Source organism: Lepidochelys kempii, chromosome 5 (assembly GCF_965140265.1).
Source record: "Lepidochelys kempii isolate rLepKem1 chromosome 5, rLepKem1.hap2, whole genome shotgun sequence".
Classification (NCBI taxonomy): domain Eukaryota; kingdom Metazoa; phylum Chordata; order Testudines; family Cheloniidae; genus Lepidochelys; species Lepidochelys kempii.
The window spans coordinates 31404755-31427564 of record NC_133260.1 but is presented as its reverse complement, the minus strand read 5'-3'; the positions used below and the strand labels follow the sequence as shown (position 1 = coordinate 31427564).

Here is a 22810-nt window from a genome sequence, read left to right as displayed (position 1 = left end):
TTACACTAGAGTTTGGACCAGTAACTGCACTGGAAGATTGTGTGAGCAGGTACTGAGTAAAAAATGAGCAACAAGGATAAGGAACCCAAGGCTAAGCCCCAAAGATTTTATTCACAAAATTTGGTCTCCATTTCCCTTTACTGTATAGTGCTTACAATAAGCAATATCGTATTCCACTTTAGCTTTTGATTTTTTTCCCCCCTGAAGCTAGTAAAATGTGTGGGAGTTTATTTGAAGGGAAATCATTCATCTTGAGCAGGGAAGAGCTTTGTTTCCTTTAGGTACTGATATGAAAGTCACGCTGCAAGCCTAACTTTTTTTTACAGTGCAGAAAGAAATGCATCTGAATTTAAAAAGCATCTCCTTGTCTGAGCAGTTTCTAATGAGGAATCCATATCAGACTTAAACAACAGGAAGCAAACTTTGAAGTTAACTTTCAGTGACATCAGGAAAAGTAATTATGAAGCAGTAGCAAATCATTAAAATTTAGCAATAAAAGCTCCACAGAAATATTGTCAGGCTTTTCTAAATCTTCCTTCATTGATTTCAATATCGCATCCTACATTTCAGCTCTTGCTTTGTATACTGTACTTGTTCACTCTCTCTCTCTGAAGACTCCTCCTCTTTTGAAAATCACATTATATATCATAGCAACTACTCTATCCTCTGTAGGAAACAATAATTACAGCATTAAAGGATGTTTTTAAATAACTTTCTTCAAAACTGGTTTTGAAATTAAATGTCATATTTATGTTAGACAGGAGCAAAACACATTTATTTTAATTACACGGCACTGGATGTACTTGAAAATTCCCTTGACTTCCTAATAAGACTCAACAGCTCCTCCTACCAAGATTAGGTTTCAGCCTTCTATGATGTCACAGTCCCATTCCTTCAAATATTGCCAAAGTCCCCCAGGTAAAAGAAAGAAAGATATCAAGACACTAATTGCTTCACACAGGGAACACAACCACTCTCAGACACAAATATTCAATAAGCGAACAAAAAACCATAGGAACTAATCAAGCTATTTCTCCTGTGGGCTGAGGGCCTGATCCAATGGCCACTGACGTCAACATGAGTCTTTGCGTTGATTTCAGTGGACATTGGATCAGGATCTGAGAGAGAGATTGTTATTTCTATTTTTAAACACTTGAGAGGCACTTAAATATTACAGTGATGGGGACCATGTAAATACATAGACTTTCTTATTTATTTATTGTGTTTGCGTTACATCACTAGATGTGACTTATAATTAGGTGTTTGTTGTGCATGTGTGTGGAAGGCCAATTTAACATTCACTTTAAATGAGTATTTGTGATTCAAATTCGCTTTCTGAACACTCACAGAAAGAAAAGAGAGAAGCACTGTGAGCTGTACCAAAGGAAATATGTTTACAAAACTGGAATGATTACTATGGGAATGTGTATGCCGTATGTTAGGGGGCTTATTCCTTCACCCACTTACTTCCCTGGTCCTTCTTGCATGAACAGAGAGCAACAATACCCGAAGTCCAAAGGTGCAAACAATTCGATGTTTATTGGGGTGAACTTCCAGCAAGCATGATTCCAGTTTCCTTCCTTAGTATCCTCCTTCCCAGCTCTGACACCACAGAGCCTTACACCTGTGTCCCTGTTCCCATTCCTACCCTTAGCCAAACATGATTCCAACTTCCTTACTCCCATTCCCTGTTCCCATTTCCCCCTTTAGCAAAACATGATTCCAATTTTCTTACCCCCATTCCCTGTTCCCATCTCCCATACCCACCTCCACTCCCCCCCCACACCCACACCCCCTCACTTCCTCATTGACTACAGATTATATAATAAAACTTGAGTTCCGCTTAGCTATACCTTAACCAATCATTTTCCTGAAATTTAACTAACCAATCCTAACATATTGTAACATGATTATGTAACCAATTATATCCCACCACCTTAATTAGTTTACACCCAGCAAAATTAATTATACAGCAGACAGGAACAATCATAGAACCAGACAGAGATTATACAGACAAACAATAGCAAAGTGGGAACTATAATGACAAAACAATACAGAAGTGAGGATTTCACATCCCAGCTATTGATAAGTGAGTTCTTGCCAGAGAGGATGCTATCCTTTTACATTTTCTAGGCACTTCCCTTTCTCTGGAGGTGATAGGAATACAGTCCTGTCCTGATAGTGCCTAACAGCCCAATAGCACCTTATTTCAATGTGACTAGTTTGGAATGTGAGGATGTGACCGTTCGCTTCCCAGCTTATGGCTGCCTCTGCTGCTTAGCCAAAGGCCTTAGCCTAAGAACAGGGCCTCAGACTGTCACAGTAAGAGAAGGCCCTTACACCAGCAGACAGTGATTTTGATTCTTTCTTTTATACCTCTAACTAGCCAAGTGATAAGAATACACCTAAATTCTTAAAGTACAGGCCTTTGCAGACAGGCCTGAATATCTATATCCTAACACCGTATTTACCCAACTATATTACTTTCTTTATTTTACAGATGGGGAAAGAAAAGGAGAGGGATGACATTACTTCTAATGGGCCACTTCTGGAGAGTTAAATATAAAAAAATCAGTGGTAGAGCAAGGATTACAACTTGATATCTCATGACTCTAAGTACCCCACCCATTCCTCTGGCTGCTGGTGTCTTTCCTCACTATTTGCAAAACAGGGGCAGTAATTATTAACATGTTAAGTGTTTATAAGGAAATGTATATGTTGTTATAAATAATAGATTTGATGAATAAAATATCAGAGAGCACAGTCTACTGAAAAGGGCACAGGAGTAGGAATCAGGACATCTAGGTTCTATTCTAAACTCTGCCACTGATCGGCTGTTTAATCTCGGGTAATTCTGTTCTCACCCTTTATCTGCCTTGTCTATTTAGGCCCTAATCCTACAACTGACAGATGTGGAAGGACTGTTGCACCCGTGCAGAGCCCCACTGAAGTCAGTGGAGCTCCATTCAGGAGCAGCAGTCTATTTGTGTGCTATCAATTGCTGTATCAGAATTTAAGATTGTAAACTCTTTGGACAGGAACTGTCTCTCACTATGTGTATGTATAGTGCCTAGCCTAAGTGGATCTTCATCTTGTTTGTGTCCTCTATGGGCTATCATACTAGAAAGAATCTACTGATTACTTATTAAGGTCCTACACTTCACACTGAAGGGGGTGTGTGAATCTCTTGGGCTATTATTTTTGGAAGGTATTTCTTTTCAGCTCACACAAATAAACTGGGCTGCCCTGTAAAGACTTTTTTCTTTTGAGTTCAGTTTTTGGTTTAATCTTTCATATGGTTTCCCCACATGAGACAAATTATCTTCATTTCTTTCTCTCTCCCCCTATAGTTTCCTTTAATTACTTTGCTCAAAGGGTGTTCACTGAGGTATTTGGTTCACTCCGTCCTTTCCCTCCCCCAAGTCATCTTTTAAAGCGTGAAGGCAAAATGGCAATATCATATTTTGACATTTAAACTTTAGCTCTAGCAGCTTCTGGCCATCTGCAAATTATGAAGAAAGAAGGACTGTAATCAGAAGTATGCCACAAAAATACAATCTGCGCTATGTAGGCCACAGTTCTTCGTGCACATTATGACATTTTCAGAAGAGCCCAGTAGCTATGTCTTTGAAGAGTGCAAAAGTCCAAAAATTCTGCCATAATGCTGATTCGGTTGAATGAATGTGCAGTGCCACTCTGGTCATGTGCTAGCTCATCTCATAGCCACTGCAATATTATGCTTACAAAACTGAAAATATAGAACATTTCAGGATTGGTGCATTGTTCATCCTTAGCCCAGAATTTAATACTACTACATTTCGTAGATTTGTACTGTATTTAAATCTTCATTAGACAATGAAGGGCCAGATTTTCAAAGGTATGTGCCTATAGAAGAAAATAGGCACCTAGTGCAATTTTCAGAAATGCCTACGCAGTTTAGGCACCTAATTCCCAATTATTTTAATGGAAGTTAAGTGCTTAACCTACTTAAACACTTTTGAAAATCCCTCTAGGAGCTTATCTGCATCTTTAGGCACCTGAACTACCTTTGAAAAATCGGGCTCAGAATTACCACCATCAAGGGAAAAAAAATAACTACTACTGAGGGTTTGTTCAAACACATTTTTAAACTGCTTTAACTATATTGGTTTGAAACTGGTATAATTATAATGGTACAGCCATTGTGTGAACACAGACATAAAGGTGCCTACAGCAGTATAGCTCATTCCCCTATATTTACCTTTTTGTATGGAGTGGGATAAAAGAGTGTGAAAAGAAGAGAACTTCATTTCTGGAGTGGGAAGAAGCAGGAATGAGGTTTTATGCTCCTTGTGTCTATTATCAAAATTATTTACATAATTATTAATCAACACATTCAAAGAATCAGGAATTAGGAATAGGAAGGTCCCTCTCATTCAAAAGATCACTTATTGTCTATTGAACTATACTATCCAGCTTGCAGACACCTTGTCATAGCAAAGAAGGGCAGGATAAGCCTGCCTTCAGAAGCATTAATAAGCTCAATTGCTATGGTGCGATTCAAGTCATTAATTCCCTCTAGGCTAGGGACTGAACATGCTGCTTTTCTGTTCATAGAGGCTTGCTGGACAAAGCTTCAAGGTGTGTGGCTCAGATAAGTTTTGGCTCAGGAAGCAATCATCAAGATGGAAGCAAATCCATACTTAGGCCAAATTACTGTTAATTATTATTATTAAACAATTACATAATGGTAGCTCCCAGAAGCCCCAACTAGGATCAGGGCTCAACTGTGCAAGGGCTGTACAAACACACAAGGCGGCTAGGGCCAGACTATGCCAATAAGAGCTTACAATCTCAGAAAAGTCAAATGAAAAGATGCTAATACTGGCTACGTTGCTAGATCCTACAAAACCAACAAGAGACTTATAGCTAAACTAAATTAAATTATCTTAGGATCACATGATATCCATTTATTTTGAGAGTAGCCCAGGATGGACTGCTTACTGTTTAGCACTTCTGATGAGCAAAACCACCACCTCTTTCTTAACTGGGGGTTATTTGAACACTTTAAAGGTTTGATACTGTTGAATGATCCCAGGCAGCTAATATCTGCATGGAACAGATATTTTTATCCTTTTGATTCCAGGTACCAGTTCCTTTAGACAGAAAAATAAATACCTAACTAAAAATATCAAACCTTTCCTCCTTTTCTACCAGAGTTGTGTAATTCTGCACAAAATGCTGACAAGAAAGAAAGCATATACACATACCTGTCCCCACTTCATTCTCTGCTTACTGAAGCAGTCTTGGAAGGTTAAGGTGACCGGATATGTAGAAAATACTTCTATCTCATGTATTATGAACACAAATGCCACTAATATGTATTCAGGTTTCAATATTCAGTTTAATTTGGAGAGGAGATAAACAGGGAATGTGATAGATGTATGTAAAATAAGAGTGGGATAAATTGGGAGCGCTGTATTTAGCTTATCACATAATACAAGAACATGCAGAACAACATAAAATAGAGTAAATTCATTAGCAGTGGATTGTAAATGTCAGACATCCTAGCTGGAATAAGTGAGTAGGCACTTGGATATCACAGAAATGGGTGCACAATACAAGAATCTAAATGGAAGAATATCCTGCACTCTCCAGCATGCTCTTGTTTAGATCCAGCTGCTCTACAAATTTATAGCAATACAATCAACAAAGCAACAATTTTAGTGCAAAAATATACTTTTATAAGACAGTCTACCTTCACATCTAGGAACCATTCTTGCCAGCAAGTTAAAGTTGTATTGGCTGGAAGAATGCACTGTAAAGGTGGATAGAAAGTTGGCTAGATTGTCGGGTTCAATGGATAGTCTAGTTGGCAGCTGGTATCAAATGGAGTGCCCCAAGGGTCGGTCCTCCGGCTGGTTTTGTTCAATATCTTCATAAATGATCTGGAGGATGGTGTGGATTGCACCCACAGCAAGTTTGCAGATGACACTAAACTGGGAGGAGAGGTAGATACGCTGGAGGGTAGGGATAGGATACAGAGGGACCTAGACAAATTAGAGGATTGGGCCAAAAGAAATCTGATGAGGTTCAACAAGGACAAGTGCAGAGTTCTGCACTTAGGACGGAAGAATCCCATGCACCGCTACAGACTAGGGACCGAATGGCTCGGCAGCAGTTCTGCAGAAAAGGATCTAGGGGTTACAGTGGACGAGAAGCTGGATATGAGTCAACAGTGTGCCCCTGTTGCCAAGAAGGCCAATGGCATTTTGGGATGTATAAGTAGGTGCATTGCCAGCAGACCGAGGGACGAGATCGTTCCCCTCTATTCAACATTGGTGAGGCCTCATCTGGAGTACTGTGTCCAGTTTTGGGCTCCACACTACAAGAAGGATGTGGAAAAATTGGAAAAAGAGTCCAGCGGAGGGCAACAAAAATGATTCGGGGACTGGAACACATGACTTATGAGGAGAGGTTGAGGGAACTGGGATTATTTAGTCTGCGGAAGAGAAGAATGAGGGGGGATTTGATAGCTGCTTTCAATTACCTGAAAGGGGGTTCCAAAGAGGATGGATCTAGACTGTTCTCAGTGGTAGCAGATGACAGAACAAGGAGTAATTGTCTCAAGTTGCAGAGGGGGAGGTTTAGGTTGGATATTAGGAAAAACTTTTTCACTAGGAGGGTGGTGAAACACTGGAATGTGTTACCTAGGAAGGTGGTGGAATCTTCTTCCTTAGAGGTTTTTAAGGTCAGGCTTGACAAAGCCTTGGCTGGGATGATTTAGTTGGGGATTGGTCCTGCTTTGAGCAGGGGGTTGGACTAGATGACCTCATGAGGTCCCTTCCAACCGTGATATTCTATGAACCACACGATGATGTGTACAATTTGATACAAACAGAAGATGATATCAAAATAGTTACAACTACCCCAGAGACGTTACCATATGAGCAGTAATCCTAAATTCAGAATACTTTGAGCTTGCTGTACAGCTGAAGGCTAAGCTTCAATGACAGCAGTACTCCTCAATCCCGGCTATCTGGCTACAACAACACTACAAATACCCCTTCTTTTTTTCTTTTTGAAGGTGCTCAACTATTACCTTAAAAGTTGTTAAAGTTGTATTTGTACACCCCTTGCTTGGAACCCACTGTTCAGTTCTGGTCCCCTCATCTCCAAAAAGATAAAGCAGAAACAGAAAGGGCCCATGGATAGGCAATAACAATTATTAGAAGCAAGGATCTTCAGGCTTCCATACAAGGAGAGATTGAAAAGATTAAGTTGGTTTAATTGAGGGAGGAGACAAACAAGACAGGACACCCTCAAGGAATGCATGAATGGTGCAGAGAATGTAAATTGGTGGTACACCCTCTGAGTACATATAGACAACAAATGAAATTGAAAGGCAAAAAGCTGATAAAAGAAAATATGTATTTTTAAACACAACAGTCAGGGAAAATAACTCTTCAGTAGGTCATTGCCTGGTATTTCTTTTAATGTTTATTTTCCTTTTCATTTTTTCCCATATTTCCTGTTGCAGTGTTCAGCTGGCAAGGAAATTGTGAATCCTTTCCAGTTGGATGTTGAAATGTGTTATTTTAAGTGTACAAATTGGATTAAAGCTGTTTGAATAAGAATATTTTTAGATGTAATCTAAGGGCACAAACTCTTCCATATGCAAGCTCTTACTCAGACAAGGCATCCTGTTGATGTTGCATGAGTCAGAGTTTTCAGGATTGAGTCCTTTTTGTAAAAGCACAAAATTATAACTGAGTGTTCAGAAAATATACAGCAGGTGGATGCAGAAGCTTTCCTGTTAGGCAACACCACAAACATTTGTATAGTATATCTTATAATATTCTTTCAGCATTCTTAACTATTTCATGGTCTATGAATCTATGTTAGGCAATGAAAGCATGAAGATACCTCCATAGCTTCACTAGGTTAAAGGGCTGCTTCTATGCTAATGACTATGGACCATATCCTTCAGTCCTTACTAAAGTAAATCCTCTACTGGGAATGTTACCCAAATAAACACTAAGGAGTGCTTTATTTGGCCCTTTTTTGCAGAATTCAAACAATAATTGCTATTTTGAGAACTTAAAATGTGAACAGCCAAAGTGCACCCTCAGAGAAGTGTACCCAACTCCTCCTGATCCAGTGGATGTTCACATCCAAGGGGAGAATTTGGATCTACATGCTATTATGGGTTTGAGATTATTGACACATATTCATCTTTTCCTTTTCAGTCATGTTCAAATGAAACATAAAAGAATATAGAGAACTAATTATGGGGCAGAAAAGATGGCTAGTTCACATACCAGCCTAAGGGAATGATCCAATTTCCACTAAAGTCATTGGACAGACTCCAGTTGGCTTCACTTGAAGTTAGATCAATCCCTCTGATACTGTATGCCAGGTATGCTCCCAGAAAGACACCTTTCCAACAGAAACAAAAACTATAGCAGAATCCCACACATTTCCAATACATTTATTTTCTCCAAAGAAATTGCAGGAATGTAATTAATAGTATTAAGTACCAAATGCTGCTGTCCTTATTGAGTTGTACAGAAGATCCCCTGGAGTTTTGCCTAAACACCTGTTCCATATAAATCAATGGAACATTTCTGTTAACTTTGATAGGATAAGGCCTGACCCTAAATACTGGGTGATACGATTTAACCCATAACAAAGAAAATTAGAAATTAAAGTTTAAAGCTAGTACAGTTACACTGCATTCTATCAGACATAGATGATACAAATAGATATGTATCACAGATAGAAGAGCACTCAGGGTACCTAAAATTGGTCACTGACATTCATATTTAGGCATTTGAACTTTTCAAAGGTGCTGAGCACCCACTACTCCCATTGACTTCCGTGGGGAAGTCAATAAAAGTTGAGGGCACTCAACAGCTCAAAGTAGGTGCTTAGCATATTACCCTATCAGAAGTCAGGAACTCAGCATCACTTAGAATTTGGCTTTGGAGTTGATTTGAAAGAGAATACAATGATAAATAATCCAATCTGTTGTTTTAACTGCATATTCAACATCAACAGTTTCCTTTCAGGAAACTAAGATGCAATAGTAATGGTTTGTTTGTGGGTTTTTCCCTATGAAGGTCTGGTTTGCCAATGCTGTCATTTGCAGCTGTGCGGTATACAATGCTACCATTCTGAATTAGTAACATTTTATACTTATTTTGCACACATTTGGATGACTACACAAGGTGCAAGGCAGCAGAGATCCAGGCCCTACATATTTTTACTCAAATCTCAGCAGATGGTTTCTGCTCAAATCCTATGTAAACCCAAGATGGGCCACACTCATATGTTCCAGGCCCATCTTGCGTTTACTTAAAATAGATATTTATGTCTCCATTAAGAGTAAAGAGAGACTATCAAATTTCACCCAATGTCTTGATATTGATCTTAATTTCCTTGGGAAGGTATCTTCTTTTTCTTTTTAAAAAGCTGGATAAAATAAGGAAGAATCAAAGTCGACATTAAAACTATATTTATCAAGCCTTCCAGTAGTGCCTGTTTCCTCCTCTGTCCTCTTAAAGCTATGGGACAAAAAAGCCTCCGCCCATATCTGTGTTCATAAGGTGTAAGTAGTATACAGCGTATGAGGTAGACATACAAGATGACCTGTAGAAATATGAGATAACATGGCTCAAACATGTTCCAACCAAATTCTGTGCAGCCAAAAGCTCTGTATATCCTAAAACAAAACTGGTCCTTTAGGAGCTCTCGTGCATATAAGGATCCGCAAGTGAGAGTGAGAACATAAGCTCCTATGCTACCCCACTCTGACAACCCTGTGGCCTGTGTAGGGGGTGTGGCCATGGGGAAAGAAGTGTGGCTAGGGATCCTTCAGGCTACTTATCTTATCTTGGGATACTAGCAGAGCACAGAGAGGCCCCAGGTTACAGCTCTCTGTTGGAAAAGAGAGCATTTGAAGAGCAGCTTGCAATAACTGCAGTGAATGAAAAGGAATAAAAATAATTTGGATGCTATGAAAGCACAAACAGCAAAATGCATGGCAAAATAAACAACAATGTAAGTTATTTTTCTCTTCCTATTTTATATTGTGTATACATTTCTGATTTTAGACAAGCTATACAGCAGATCAAAGTATTTTAAATTTTGTTCAAAGTTTACTAGGTGCCACATCCCGCCCTAGAAGTGGTCACACTTTAATATTGGGCAACAAAATTTCCATAACATGAGCCAAATATGGCCCTCCATTGCACCTGTACAACCTTACCATTTTCAGGCAGCATCTGTTCAAAATAGAGGAATAGCACTAAAAATGCCAGATACCATCAGAATCTTATCTAAACAATGGTTTCCACCAAACCACTGGGATTTTTTTCATAGATGGTTGGACAAACTGGCCAGAAGCAGAAAAGGCAGAAGCAGCATCTGGTATCACAAGAAGTGACCAAAAGCGTAAGGAACCTCTTGATAACCTTCCCTCCTTCCCTTGACCTGTGCTAGACCCTTGCCATAAGAGACTGGAAAAAAACAGCCAGTCAGCCACTCCACAAGTATTATGGGAAAAGCCGAGTTCACCTAGTTGAAATCAAACAAGAGGCTTGAAAAATTGCTCAGATGAATATCAGAAATTTGGCTGCAATTTGACTGAATGCCTACTCAACCCCACATTTCAGTAAAGTCCTAAAACAAGTGTGAAATCCACTAGAATTATGCCATTTAATTTTTCTTGAAAAGAATTTGATATTTGCTCCTAAATAAGTATTAAAGTGAATCCTGCCTGCTTTGAAGTTAATGAGTACCTGGCATTTAGGAGTAAACATATTTTCAATTTCCTTCCCCTACCCCTGTTTCCTGCTGACTGGGCCATGGCTTGAATAATTTATCGTCATTCAATATCCAGTCAGAGTTTACTTTCAGACATGATATGCATCTGAGGTCAGGTCTACGCTACAGCCTATGTTGATATAACTTACATCGTTGAGGGGTGTGAAAAAGCCTCCACTGCTCCCCCCGAGCGATGCAAGTTTTGCGTTGTCCACACAGTTGCTATGTTGGGGGGAGAGCATCTCTTGCCAACATAGCTTCCACTTCTTCTCAATGTGGAGTAATTATGCTGATGGGAGAGCGCTCTCTTGTCAGCATAGCGCGTCTTCACCAGATGTGCTACAGCGGCACAGTTGAATCAGTGCAGCTGTGCGAATGTAGCACTGTAGTTTAGACATGCCCTGAGATGGATACTTTACAGTGAGCTCCTTCCTAATTAGGAGAGAAACTGTTAAAATGATGTAATGGCAAAGGTGAACCTAGCAGTACTTCTGAAATGGCTTTGGGGATAGTGAGCACTACCAAACAGAGTCTGGTCTTTACGAACTTAACTGACGGCTCCAATCATGGTTAAACTGATGCTCAGTTAAGAAAAACCATAACTGGCAAAGACAGATATAATAATGGTTTTGGTGGTGGGTTGTCTGGTTTCTGATTTTTTTTAAACCTGACTGGTTTTATCTAAGTGTAAATCAACATTAGAGCAAAGATACTGTAACAAATCCTTGGCCAGCTTGGGTCACTATACTACACACCATGGCCACTCAGAACTTCGTGGAAGCAGTAGAGGTAGAATCCAAAGTCTTCTGCCCCATAAGCACAGGCTCCACTCACTTGAGTTACAGGAGTCTTATTACTTATAAAAAGAAAAGGCGTACTTGTGGCACCTTAGAGACTAACAAATTTATTTGAGCATAACCACTGCATGCATCCGATGAAGTGAGCTGTAGCTCATGAAAGCTTATGCTCAAATCAATTTGTTAATCTCTAAGGTGCCACAAGTACTCCTTTTCTTTTCGCAGATACAGACTAACACGTCTGCTACTCTGAAACTTGTCATTGCTTATAAAGGTATTATCCACTAGAGGGCAATGCTAAAATCCATACTAATCAGCGTGTTACAATATAAAATATTGCTTTGTACCACCAAGGGCTGCTGCAATCTAAGGAGGCTTCACATCCAAAGATCAGCAGACATGGGCTCAGAGGTGGATGGTCTTAAATGGAGCATCACCAGCAGAGGTTGTCCACACCAGACACATTGATCCCTAGTCACTTGCACTATCCAATACTGGTAAGAGGAGACAGAGTACTGGCAAAGGGTGTGGTTGTGAGCACCTTACACTTCAGCACCTTCTATGGACAACTTTCTGCCATGGGGATCCCTGCCTCCTGGGTTGCACAAGCAGAAGAGAGCTAAACTAGCGGTAAATGTATCCTAAAAATAACACTGAGCTTTCTGTATCCAATTGTATGTCAGTGTTCTGCAGTTAAAGAATTGCATCTCTGCAATGTGGCCAGCCCAAATTCATGCTGATTAAATGTCTATACCAGACCACCACATCATGCATTCTTCCTCAGGCACCCTCAGTGTCTGCGAGTCTGGTCATTCCTCCTCTTGAAGTATGTAAGATAAAAATGCATTATTAAAAATATCAAAATTAGCTTTGTTAGACAAAAAGTCAGGAATTTCACAGCAGATCTCTGAGGATCTTCCAGGACTAGAAGCAAGTGTTGTATCCCTAAAAACAGGGCCGCATTTAGGGGCAGGCAACCCAGGCGACCACTTGGGGTGCCGGTATTAGAGGGTTTTTGTTTTTGTTGTTAGCGACAAAAGGGAAAACAGAATGTTTGAAGTAAAATGTTTCAGGTGTTCTGTATGTGGAATAATTTTTCTTTAACCTCCTAGAATGTTCTGAACCTTTGTAGAATCTTGTGGAACCTTCCAGACTTTCTGAGAACTACATTTTCCATGAACGTCCTAGAATGCTCTCAGCCATGCTCTCGCGGCTATATAAGGGACCGAGCATCATCAGTGAGCTATAAGAATGAAGATAAATGAGTTGAGAGCCCAGCTGTGATACTGTGAACCTCATTTTATTGTGTGACTGTGAAAGTGTACTTGTGTTTTAAGACCTGATGAGTGTAAGCAGCAACTAATAAAGGATATATTTAATGACAGAAATATCTATGGAACCCCTATCTATGCAACAATATAAAAGAAATACTATTATTTCTTTTGACATGTTATCATAAAGGGAAGGGTAACCACCTTTCTGTCCACAGTGCTATAAAATCCCTCCTGGCCAGAGGCAAAACCCTTTCACCTGTAAAGGGTTAAGAAGCTAAGACAACCTCGCTGGCACCTGACCAAAATGACCAATGAGGAGACAAGATACTTTCAAAGCTGGAGGGAGGGGGGGACAAAGTCTGTCTGTCTGTGTGATGCTTTTGCCGGGAACAGATCAGGAATGCAGTTCAGAACTCCTATAAAAAGTTAGTGAGTAATCTAGCTAGAAATGTGTTAGATTTCTTTTGTGTAATGGCTGGTAAAATAAACTGTGCTGAATGGAATGTATATTCCTGTTTTAGTGTCTTTTAGTAACTTAAGGTTTTGCCTAGAGGGATTCTCTATGTTTTGAATCTGATTACCCTGTAAAGTATTTACCATCCTGATTTTTACAGAGGTGATTCTTTTACTTTTTCTTTAATTAAAAGTCTTCTTTTAAGGACCTGATTGCTTTTTCATTGTTCTTAAGATCCAAGGGTTTGAGTCTGTGTTCACCTGTACAAATTGGTGAGGATTTTTATGAAGCCTTCCCCAGAAAAGGGGGTGTAGGGCTTGGGGGGGATATTTTGGGGGGGGGAAGACATCTCCAAGTGGGCTCTTTCCCTGTTCTTTGTTTAACATGCTTGGTGGTGGCCGCATAGGGTTCAAGGACAAGGCAAAGTTTGTACCTTGAGGAAGTTTTTAACCTAAGCTGGTAAGAATAAGCTTAGGGTGTCTTTCATGAAGGTCCCCACATCTGTACCCTAGAGTTCAGAGTGGGGAAGGAACCTTGACACATGTTTATGAATGTTTTGAATGAGAATAAAATAAAGCTTCAAGACTGCCAAGGCTACAATGGTGTGAATATGAAGGGAAGAAACAGTGGCGTCCAGGCAAAGATCCTCGTGCTGAATCCAAGAGCTTTTGACATGCCTTGTGGCTGCCATTCCCTCAACTTGGTTGTGTCAGATGCAGGGGTCATCTTCTTTAGATTCAGTATCTCTCTTCAGACTACTGCAAAGGATATACAGCCTGAACTATCAGGTGGAAGATCCTCATGGACAATGTTACAAATCCGACCATGCAGCCGCTAAGTGATGCTCGCTGGGAGAGCTGCATTGACAGTGTATGGCCAGTGAAGTTTCAAGGGACTGAGGTTTATGATGCCCTCTGGTGCAGTGAAGTAAAGCTGAGGCCAAAATCCAACAAGAGGCGCAAAGTCTGGCAAACCAGATTACTGGTCTCAATTGTGGTTTGGCACGATATTCTGTTCCAAGTAACTGTTGTAAGCAAAGCATTACAAACTCAGTCAACGCACATTACACTGCTACTACTTTGATGAGAAGCTGCCTTGATTTCGTTGTGGCCTACAGAAACAACAGATTTGAAGATGCCATTGCTGCTGCCAAAGAAACAGTGGAAAACTTCGGAGTTGAGCCTGTCTTCAAGAAAACTCATATTCATTGGACGAAGAGATAGTTTCGTTACAAAGGCAGAGAAGAGATGATGAGAAGGTCTGAAAAAAAATTCAAGAGGGAATTTTTTTGCTCACTTGTTGATACAGCTCAAGTGTCCATTGCAGAAATGTTTGAACAAATGAAGGACCATAAAAAGACTGAGGGCCTTTGTATGACCTTAATAAGCTGCTGGCGGACAGAAAAAACACCCTTGAACAATTGTACAGACCTTCACCAGATACTAACACATGGAGAACATTTGGATGTCAATGATAAAGACCTCTGTCAAATTGGACAATCACATTCTGCAACACTGGAAACACTCTCTACTCCAAGTTTGCTAATTCATTCATGATGCAGAGCTGAAGGACGCTTTTCCTAATGTGTGTAACTTTGAGGATTCTGCTCACGCTGCCGGTCACAGTTGCGAGTGGTGAGTGCAGCTTTTCAAAGCTCCAGACCATTAAAACATATCTTGGATGGACAATGTCCAACTGGAGATGTCCAATCAGTTGTTATTTTATTGCTTGAAAATGCCATTGGCCGGTCTTTGGATCCGTCCAACACTGTGTTTCTGTTCACAAGGGCAAAGGAGAGAAAAGCGACCTTTGAACTAAAGGATTAGGATTAACATTCTAAGGCTGTCACCTACTGTAACACTATTTAACACTGGTCATTCAACGTTTGTGCACAGTTCAATTTCTTGATGTTAGTACATTTCAGTTATTCTTAAAATTAAGAAGTTTCTATAAGCTTAGAGGAAACAATTTTTTTATTTGCTTATATATGGCATGAATAAATACAGATTTACAGATCCTAATGTACAAATTTATCTTATAAAACAGGGATAAATCATGCATCAAAGTCATGAAATAGGTACAAATGCAAGAACAAATAAGGTATTCAAAATTATAATAAATGGAGGGGCAGAGGGTGCCAAAGACGCTCCTTGCCTGGGGCACCATTTGGTCTAGGGCCAGCCCTGCCTAGGAATGTTGGAAGTCTTTGCAAATACATAAAACTGAATCAGACATTAAATCTGTCACTGATGCAGGTTTAAGTATGCCTGTCTTGAACCTCAGGCCAGTGCAGATTTTTGAGGGGAAGTTCTACACTTGGAGAAAGTTGGTGGGGAGGAGGTTGGTTCTGAGCGGGGAATAGGGAGTTGGGTTGATAGTTGTTTAAATAACTGACAGCTGTTTGAAGATGTTCAGAGGCTGGAAATTCAAAATGAGTCCTGAAAGATGGATTGGTGGTCAGAGTGAAGGTGGGGCACTGAAAGATTCAAGCTAGATTCAATTTACCTATTATCACCCCATGATATGTGTGGTTATAACCACTACCAAAGATATGGATGTTTGTTTCTGAGGGCATCTTTTGAACAACACTGTAGAGCAAAACAACTTTTAAAAGTTACTCAATGCATTTTCACTAGGTTAAAGAAAGTATTGCACATTCAAATGACTTTTTGGAGAAACAGAAGGATGGGCTAGACGATTTTTGCTTCTGTTCACTTTTTGTAAACTGGCTGACATCAGCCTTGTACAGGTGCATTTCTGCTGACTATATTTTTCCATTTCCTTGGCACATGAACAGAAAAGTAAAATAGCATATGTTTTATTGTGTACGGCCTGTTGGAAAACAGAACTTTCTGTTTTCTGAAAGTCTCAACCTGGACTTCCAAGCTTTTAAAAAAAAAAATTCTTTTTGAGAGGGTTTTTTCTTTAAAAAAAGTCTCAAAAGCACGTAATGCCAACTGTGGCATTACTGGAAAATTGAACAAGTAGCAAATACTGTTGGAATAACTGTCCCTTAACTGATCACAAAGAAGTGGGACTAGAAATAGATTAGGGGCCAAATCCTGCAAATCTGCAGATTGCTCTGATTCACTTGAGCTGTCCTGTTCCAGTAACACTATTTGATATATGGTATGCTGAAGAACCTATATAATGGGAGGCACTGTACATATATCATGCTACAGTAGAACCTCAAAGTTATGAGCACCTCAGGAATGGAAGTTGTTCGTAACTCTGAACAAAACATTATTGTTCTTTCAAAAGTTTACAGCTGAACATTGACTTAATAGAGCTTTCAGACTTCACTATGCAGAAGAAAAATGCTGCTTTCACTTTATCTTTTTAGTAGTTTACATTTAAACCTGTACTTGCTTTTTTGGGGGTGGGGAGGAGATGGGGGTCTCTGCTGCTGCCTGAATGTGTACTTCCAAATGAGGTGTGTGTGAAGGGTTAATGTCTAGCTATTCCACCTGGAAGCAGGCGGGGCACACCCTGACTGTTTCCTAGGAGCAATGCACACATTGCTCTATCCAAGGACAAGGGCTAGATATGAACCCTGAGAACTTGATTGTTTGGACAGCAACTGTGGGAGGTTTCTTTAGCCTGGGCTCAAGGCCTGAGAACCAGGATTGTAGTAGATAGAGGATGGTAACTAAGCATATGAATCAACGTCATACATTCCTTTGTGTAGCAGTGTGTAATGCTTAGGGGGAGAAATATAATAAAAGGAGAAGGTGGAAGGCAGGGGGGGCAGAACAGCCCATCTCCGCTGACCAGCCTGTTTGCTTGCATAAAGCTGTGTTCTGTCTCATCACTGAACCGCAACAACTGGCGCCCAACGTGGGGCCCTCAGCACTCACCTCGCCCGGCAAGGGTTTCAGACGCGTCACTCATCCACTTCGTGGATCCCGGTGAGTATTTTTCATTGTGGTAAGTATGGGAAGCTCCCTCTCTGCTTTGCAAGTGCAACACTGCAATGAGCTGCAGTATTTGCTGCGTAAGGCTCAGCATGACTGCCCGGCTCGAGAACTCACTCTCCTGCTACAGGAGGTGCGTGCCAAGTGCCCGTGGTATCCTGAAGCTGGAAGCTTTAAGCTAGCGGACTGGGAGTGATTGGGCCAGACATTGCACAAAGAGCCTCGGGCACCCGTGCAGGCTTTACATGCCTGGCACCTCTGCCGCGACGTGGTACAGCGTGTCGCCTCGGACAGACCCTCCCTCGCGAGGCTGGTGCTCTCGCCGCCCCCGTCCGCCCCTGCAGCCACCCCCCCTCCTGGCAATGCGACACAGCGTGTCGCCTCGGAAAGGCCCTCTTCAGCACCAACAGAGGAGCTGCCGATCCTGCCACCCCCATCCGCTCCTGCAGCCATCCCTCCCCCTGCTTCGCCCCCAGTGCCTCTATTACCACCGCCTCCCTGGCCTTCCCCACCGGAGCCGGTGTGTGATCACCCTCCCCCCATGGGGCCCCCCGGAGAGTCATCTGCATCTGCTCAAAAGCTTTCGCTGGTGCAACAAATGGTTCACGCAGCGAAAGCTCGATCAGATCTTACAGCAGAGGAGCTGGCTGATCTGGTCTCCGTTTGCCCGGTGACCTGGCAGAATGATGACCAGGGCAACCCCGTGGGCACCTGGACCACTCTGCCATACTCGGTGGTTAGAGAGATAAAGAAAGCAATTCGTGAATTTGGCCTGACTAGCACCTTTGTGCATGGTCTCATTGAAGGGATGGGTGCTGGGTACTCCCTAATCCCTGAGGATTGGAAAACGCTGCTGCGCATGATGTTGTCACCCAGTCAGTATGTTATTTGGCTTAGTGAGTATCGGCAGATGGCAGAACGCCAAGCCCAGGTATATAGAGAGCAAGGTATCATTTATGAGCATTTGGCAGGGGAGGGCCAGTTTGCTACTATTGAGATGCAGTCTCAACTCCCTCAGGCCGTCTTCCCCATTATTTCCACCTGTGCCCAGCATGCTTTCAAGAAGGTCCCGGATTCAGGCAAGCCTACCAAAAGCTTTGTCAGTATCCGTCAGGGTGCCTTAGAGTCCTTTTTGGATTTTACCAACAGATTGCAGGAGGCTATCCTCCGACAGGTGGATAACACTGAGGCAGCTCACGAGCTCCTGTTAAAATTGGCAGTTGAAAATGCAAATGAGGATTGCCACCGTGCTCTCCAGGCAGCGCAAGTCTCTGGTATTTTAGAGCTCTCAGACATGCTGCGGGCGTGCCAGAACATTGGCACACAAGCCCACAAGGCTGGAGTTCTGGCTGCCGCCCTCAGAAAAACTGGGAAGGAGGGGAAGCGCTGTTACCGCTGTGGAAAGGAGGGTCATTTTCAGCGGGAGTGCCGCTCATCTAAGGCACCAGCCCGACCCTCAAAGAAGTGCCCCAAGTGTGGGAAAGGTTATCACTGGGCTAATCAGTGTCGTGGCGGGTCGGGAAACCACGCGACGGGTCCCCCCCAAACCCAGGGCCAAACAGGGGTGTTTCCTACTCAGGCAATCGCTCCTCTGCCTTGGAATCCGTAGACTCTATGAGGGCAGCGACTGCTGGAAGTGCAGGGCTTGATTTGATCATGCAGGAGGACACTGACTTTCAGCTGCCAGGGAGGTCTGTGCCATACCTACACAGGTGACGGGACCTCTCCCTGCCGGCTTTGTAGGTCTTGTTCTCCCTCGCTCACATGCTGGGAAACAGGGCTTTTTTGTCATTCCAGGGGTCATTGATGCTGATTACACTGGCATTATTAAGGTTCAGGTGTGGACTCATCTTCCACAGCCGCTCCCGCGTGGACGGTCAATTGCACAATTGATTTTAGTCCCCTATCAGGTGCCAGCTGCCGAGGATCGAACTCGGGGCGGAGGAGGCTTTGGATCGCCGTTGTCTCACTCGCCGTCTCACAGCGCGTCTTCTCCACTTGTTGCTCTGACAATGTCAGTCCGCCCCTCGAAACCTCAGTTAACACTTCTTTTAAATGATGTTCCTTTTACAGGGCTGGTGGACACTGGAGCTGACGTTACAGTGATTCGTGATCTGGAGTGGCCGGTTAGTTGGCCTACGGTTCCTTCTAAAGAGTTGTGGGGGATTGGGGGTAGCAAACCCGGGCGCCAAAGTTTGTCTTGGGTCACGGTCTCTAAACCAGGAGGCCGTGCCCTTGCTACAATCCGCCCTTTTGTGCTCCCTGTCCACCTCAATATTTGGGGCCGTGATTTACTTACAAAGTTAGACACCACCCTCGATATTAACATCTGATGGCTCTCCCCACCGAGGTGTAGTCACTTATCAGTTGGGTGACCCCCCTCGTTGGCATTCTCGTTTTACACTGCCTCAGCGTTCTGCACAGCGTTCAGAATTGGCTGCTGTTATTTTGGCCTTTTAACTTTTTGCTGATTGTCCCTTTAATTTAATTGTGGATACCCATTATGTTTATCAGGTAATTGATCATTTACCCCTTGCCCTCATTACCCCTCAGGTTGATGCAGACCTCCTTCACCTGTTTTTGTCTTTACAGCATCTTCTTGCCACTCGTCATTTCCCTTACTTTGTTGCTCATATTCGCAGTCATACCCCTCTGCCTGGGCCACTCACTGAGGGCAATGCACGCGCCGATCGCGCGTTGCGTGGTCAGGTAAATTCCCTTTTTTCTGACCCCATTGAAAGCCATGCCTTTTTTCATCAGTCTGCCTCTGTTTTGGCCCGGCAGTTTCACATTCCTGCTGATCATGCACGTTCCATTGTTCGTTCCTGCCCCCACTGTGCTGCTGCTGCTCCTACTTTTTCTTATGCCGTTAACCCCCGAGGTACCGCAGCAAATCAGCTGTGGCAAATGGATGTTACTCATGTACCACAATTCCGCCCCTATTCATTTTTACATGTTTCCGTTGATACTTATTCAGGCTTCCTTTGGGCAACCCCACAACGTGGGGAAGCCACTAACAAAGTTATTCACCATTTGCTGGCCTGCTTTTCTGTTATGGGTCGCCCTTGCCAAATTAAAACAGATAATGCCCCAGCCTACTGCTCTGCAGCCCTCTCCACCTTTTGTGCCCGCTGGGACGTCCGTCTTAAACACGGAATCCCTTATAATTCCACGGGCCAAGCCATTGTTGAACGTGCCAATCGCACACTCAAAACCTTGCTAGATAAACAATTAAAACAAGGGGAGCTGCGTCTCCGAACCTTAGGAGACATTCAACAACAAATGTATATCCTCTTGTTTACTTTAAATAATTTAACACTGAATGCAGATCAGCAGACCCCTGCGGATCGGCATTTTCACAAATCTGAGGTACTGGAAAGACCGCGTGTCTTTTACCGTCAGCTGCCCGATCCACAGTGGCTGGGCCCAGCACCTCTAATCACTTGGGGTCGGGGATATGCTGCTGTGTCTCTCCCTGCAGGACCGTTGTGGGTTCCAGCCCGGTGCGTGCGACCAGCACTTAAACAACATGGCATGGCACCAGGGGCTGTCAAATCCCATACCAGAGTTTCAGCTGACCTTGGAGGAGACCGCGTTGCCCCCCGAGTCGACAACGGCGGGACGGAAACGGAGGAGGCGTAGCGTCCCAAGCCAGCCCGTGACATGGGGAGCAGTAAAAGCGTTGGTCGCCACGGCTCAACGAAAACTGGCAGCAGATCAGCAGCCAGAAACTCCTAAGACTTTGTTTGTGGCGATTCTCGCCCAAATCACTGCTAATTCTGTGATGATTGTGTGCCTTTTGTGCCTGCTATTTCCTGTAGGGGTTGGCTTGGAAGCGCCTCCCCCGTTACAAGCCCGAAGGAGAATAAGACACTGTTCTCTGCTTATGCTAATCTTTTCTCCCAGTACTCTAGCATGGCTAATTGGGGCCCGGCCAACTATACTCTGCCTTGCACGGCTATATCCCTTCACACACCGTACCCGGCCGGGGCTCACAATGTCACCTGTGCGCGTGTAGTTAACTGCACTAGTACAAAGGTGCCATTGGGCTGTCAAAAAATTTCTCAATCCCTTTTAAATTATTCTCATGCTGTTAATGTTTCATATAAGTATGGCCATATCATCCTACCATCAGGATGGGTTTTTACTTGTGGTTCATGCACCTTTAATTATATTCCTGCAAATTTAAGTGATGGCACCCTTTGCTGTCTTAGTAGAATGATACTTATATTGCCTTTTGCTGGTTACAATTGTAGTAAAAGAAGTGTACCCCTTTTAGATGATTATATTGCAGATGTTAAGCTTTTGGTTATTTTGTGTTTGTAATCATTGGGCTTATTTTTTGTTGTTGCTGTGTACAATGTATTCCTTCCTTGTTAAGACTTTGTAAAATTTTGCCCTGGAAAGCTCCCCAGGTTATGTCCTTGTCTGTCTGGGAGTTAAATAGCATGACAAAACAAATTGGCGGCTACCATAAGATGGCCAACTATCAATAAACAAAAAAAGGGGAGATGAAGGGTTAATGTCTAGCTATTCCACCTGGAAGCAGGCGGGGCACACCCTGACTGTTTCCTAGGAGCAATGCACACATTGCTCTATCCAAGGACAAGGGCTAGATATGAACCCTGAGAACTTGATTGTTTGGACAGCAACTGTGGGAGGTTTCTTTAGCCTGGGCTCAAGGCCTGAGAACCAGGATTGTAGTAGATAGAGGATGGTAACTAAGCATATGAATCAACGTCATACATTCCTTTGTGTAGCAGTGTGTAATGCTTAGGGGGAGAAATATAATAAAAGGAGAAGGTGGAAGGCAGGGGGGGCAGAACAGCCCATCTCCGCTGACCAGCCTGTTTGCTTGCATAAAGCTGTGTTCTGTCTCATCACTGAACCGCAACGTGTGAGATTAACTGGTCAATTCATAACTCTGAGGTGCTACTGTATTCTCCATGCATTAATGCATAAAACAAGCGAGCTGAGTGTTGGGACACAGAGTAAAAAAGGCTTAATGGGCACCAGATCCCTTTCTGATCCTGTGGAAGCTCTGCTACATTAACTACAAGGGGTTCTGCAGGGCTTTTGGCAGATAAGAAGCAAAATGTAGGGAGAAAGGCTGGGGCTGGTCACCTATAGCACATCATCCCCTTCCAGACCTGCAGAACTGCCAGTGGAATTTTCCCTCAGATTGCACATTGAATATTAACTCAGTTTTTGGCTATTCCCCCTCCCAATAGCCCAAGAAATTGGTGGGTTGGCTAAGAGCACAGCTGGAAAATACAGGTCAGCAGGGCTTAAAGAGGAGTTGTATGTTAGGATGTAGGGAACCTTAGTCTCTCTATGCTGCTTTATCCCTCCACACAGATAGCCCTCTTCTCTATGCAGATCCTGAGATTCATTTAACTGAAAGTGCACCTGCTGCTTCTCCAAATGGAACAGGCTGTTTGGTAACTCCATTCATTTAAACTCTGTTCAGGTAATTTCCTGTTCCTTGACAGTGGGAATTGTCCAGGCTCTAACGATCATAGGTTAATTGAATATGAAACAAACACAAAACAAACAGAAATGTAA

The 22810-nt window shown here is 42.6% G+C and overlaps 1 protein-coding gene across 2 annotated transcripts; it reads left to right on the top strand.

Moving 5' to 3' along the window:
* The first annotated feature begins 16776 nt into the window (after positions 1–16776).
* LOC140911256 (uncharacterized) lies at positions 16777–21724 on the top strand. Of its 2 annotated transcripts, XM_073343904.1 has the most exons (4): positions 16777–17239; positions 19319–19371; positions 19838–19954; positions 20727–21724. In XM_073343904.1, the coding sequence occupies exons 1-4, from the start codon at positions 17029–17031 to the stop codon at positions 21261–21263; spliced, it is 918 nt and encodes a 305-aa protein (XP_073200005.1). In that variant the 5' UTR covers positions 16777–17028; the 3' UTR covers positions 21264–21724. The 2 variants fall into 2 exon arrangements, 1 of the variants encoding a protein (XP_073200005.1); XR_012158876.1 differs by lacking the exons at positions 16777–17239; positions 19838–19954 and having other exon boundaries at positions 19215–19371; positions 20727–21113.
* The last annotated feature ends 1086 nt before the right edge of the window (positions 21725–22810 follow it).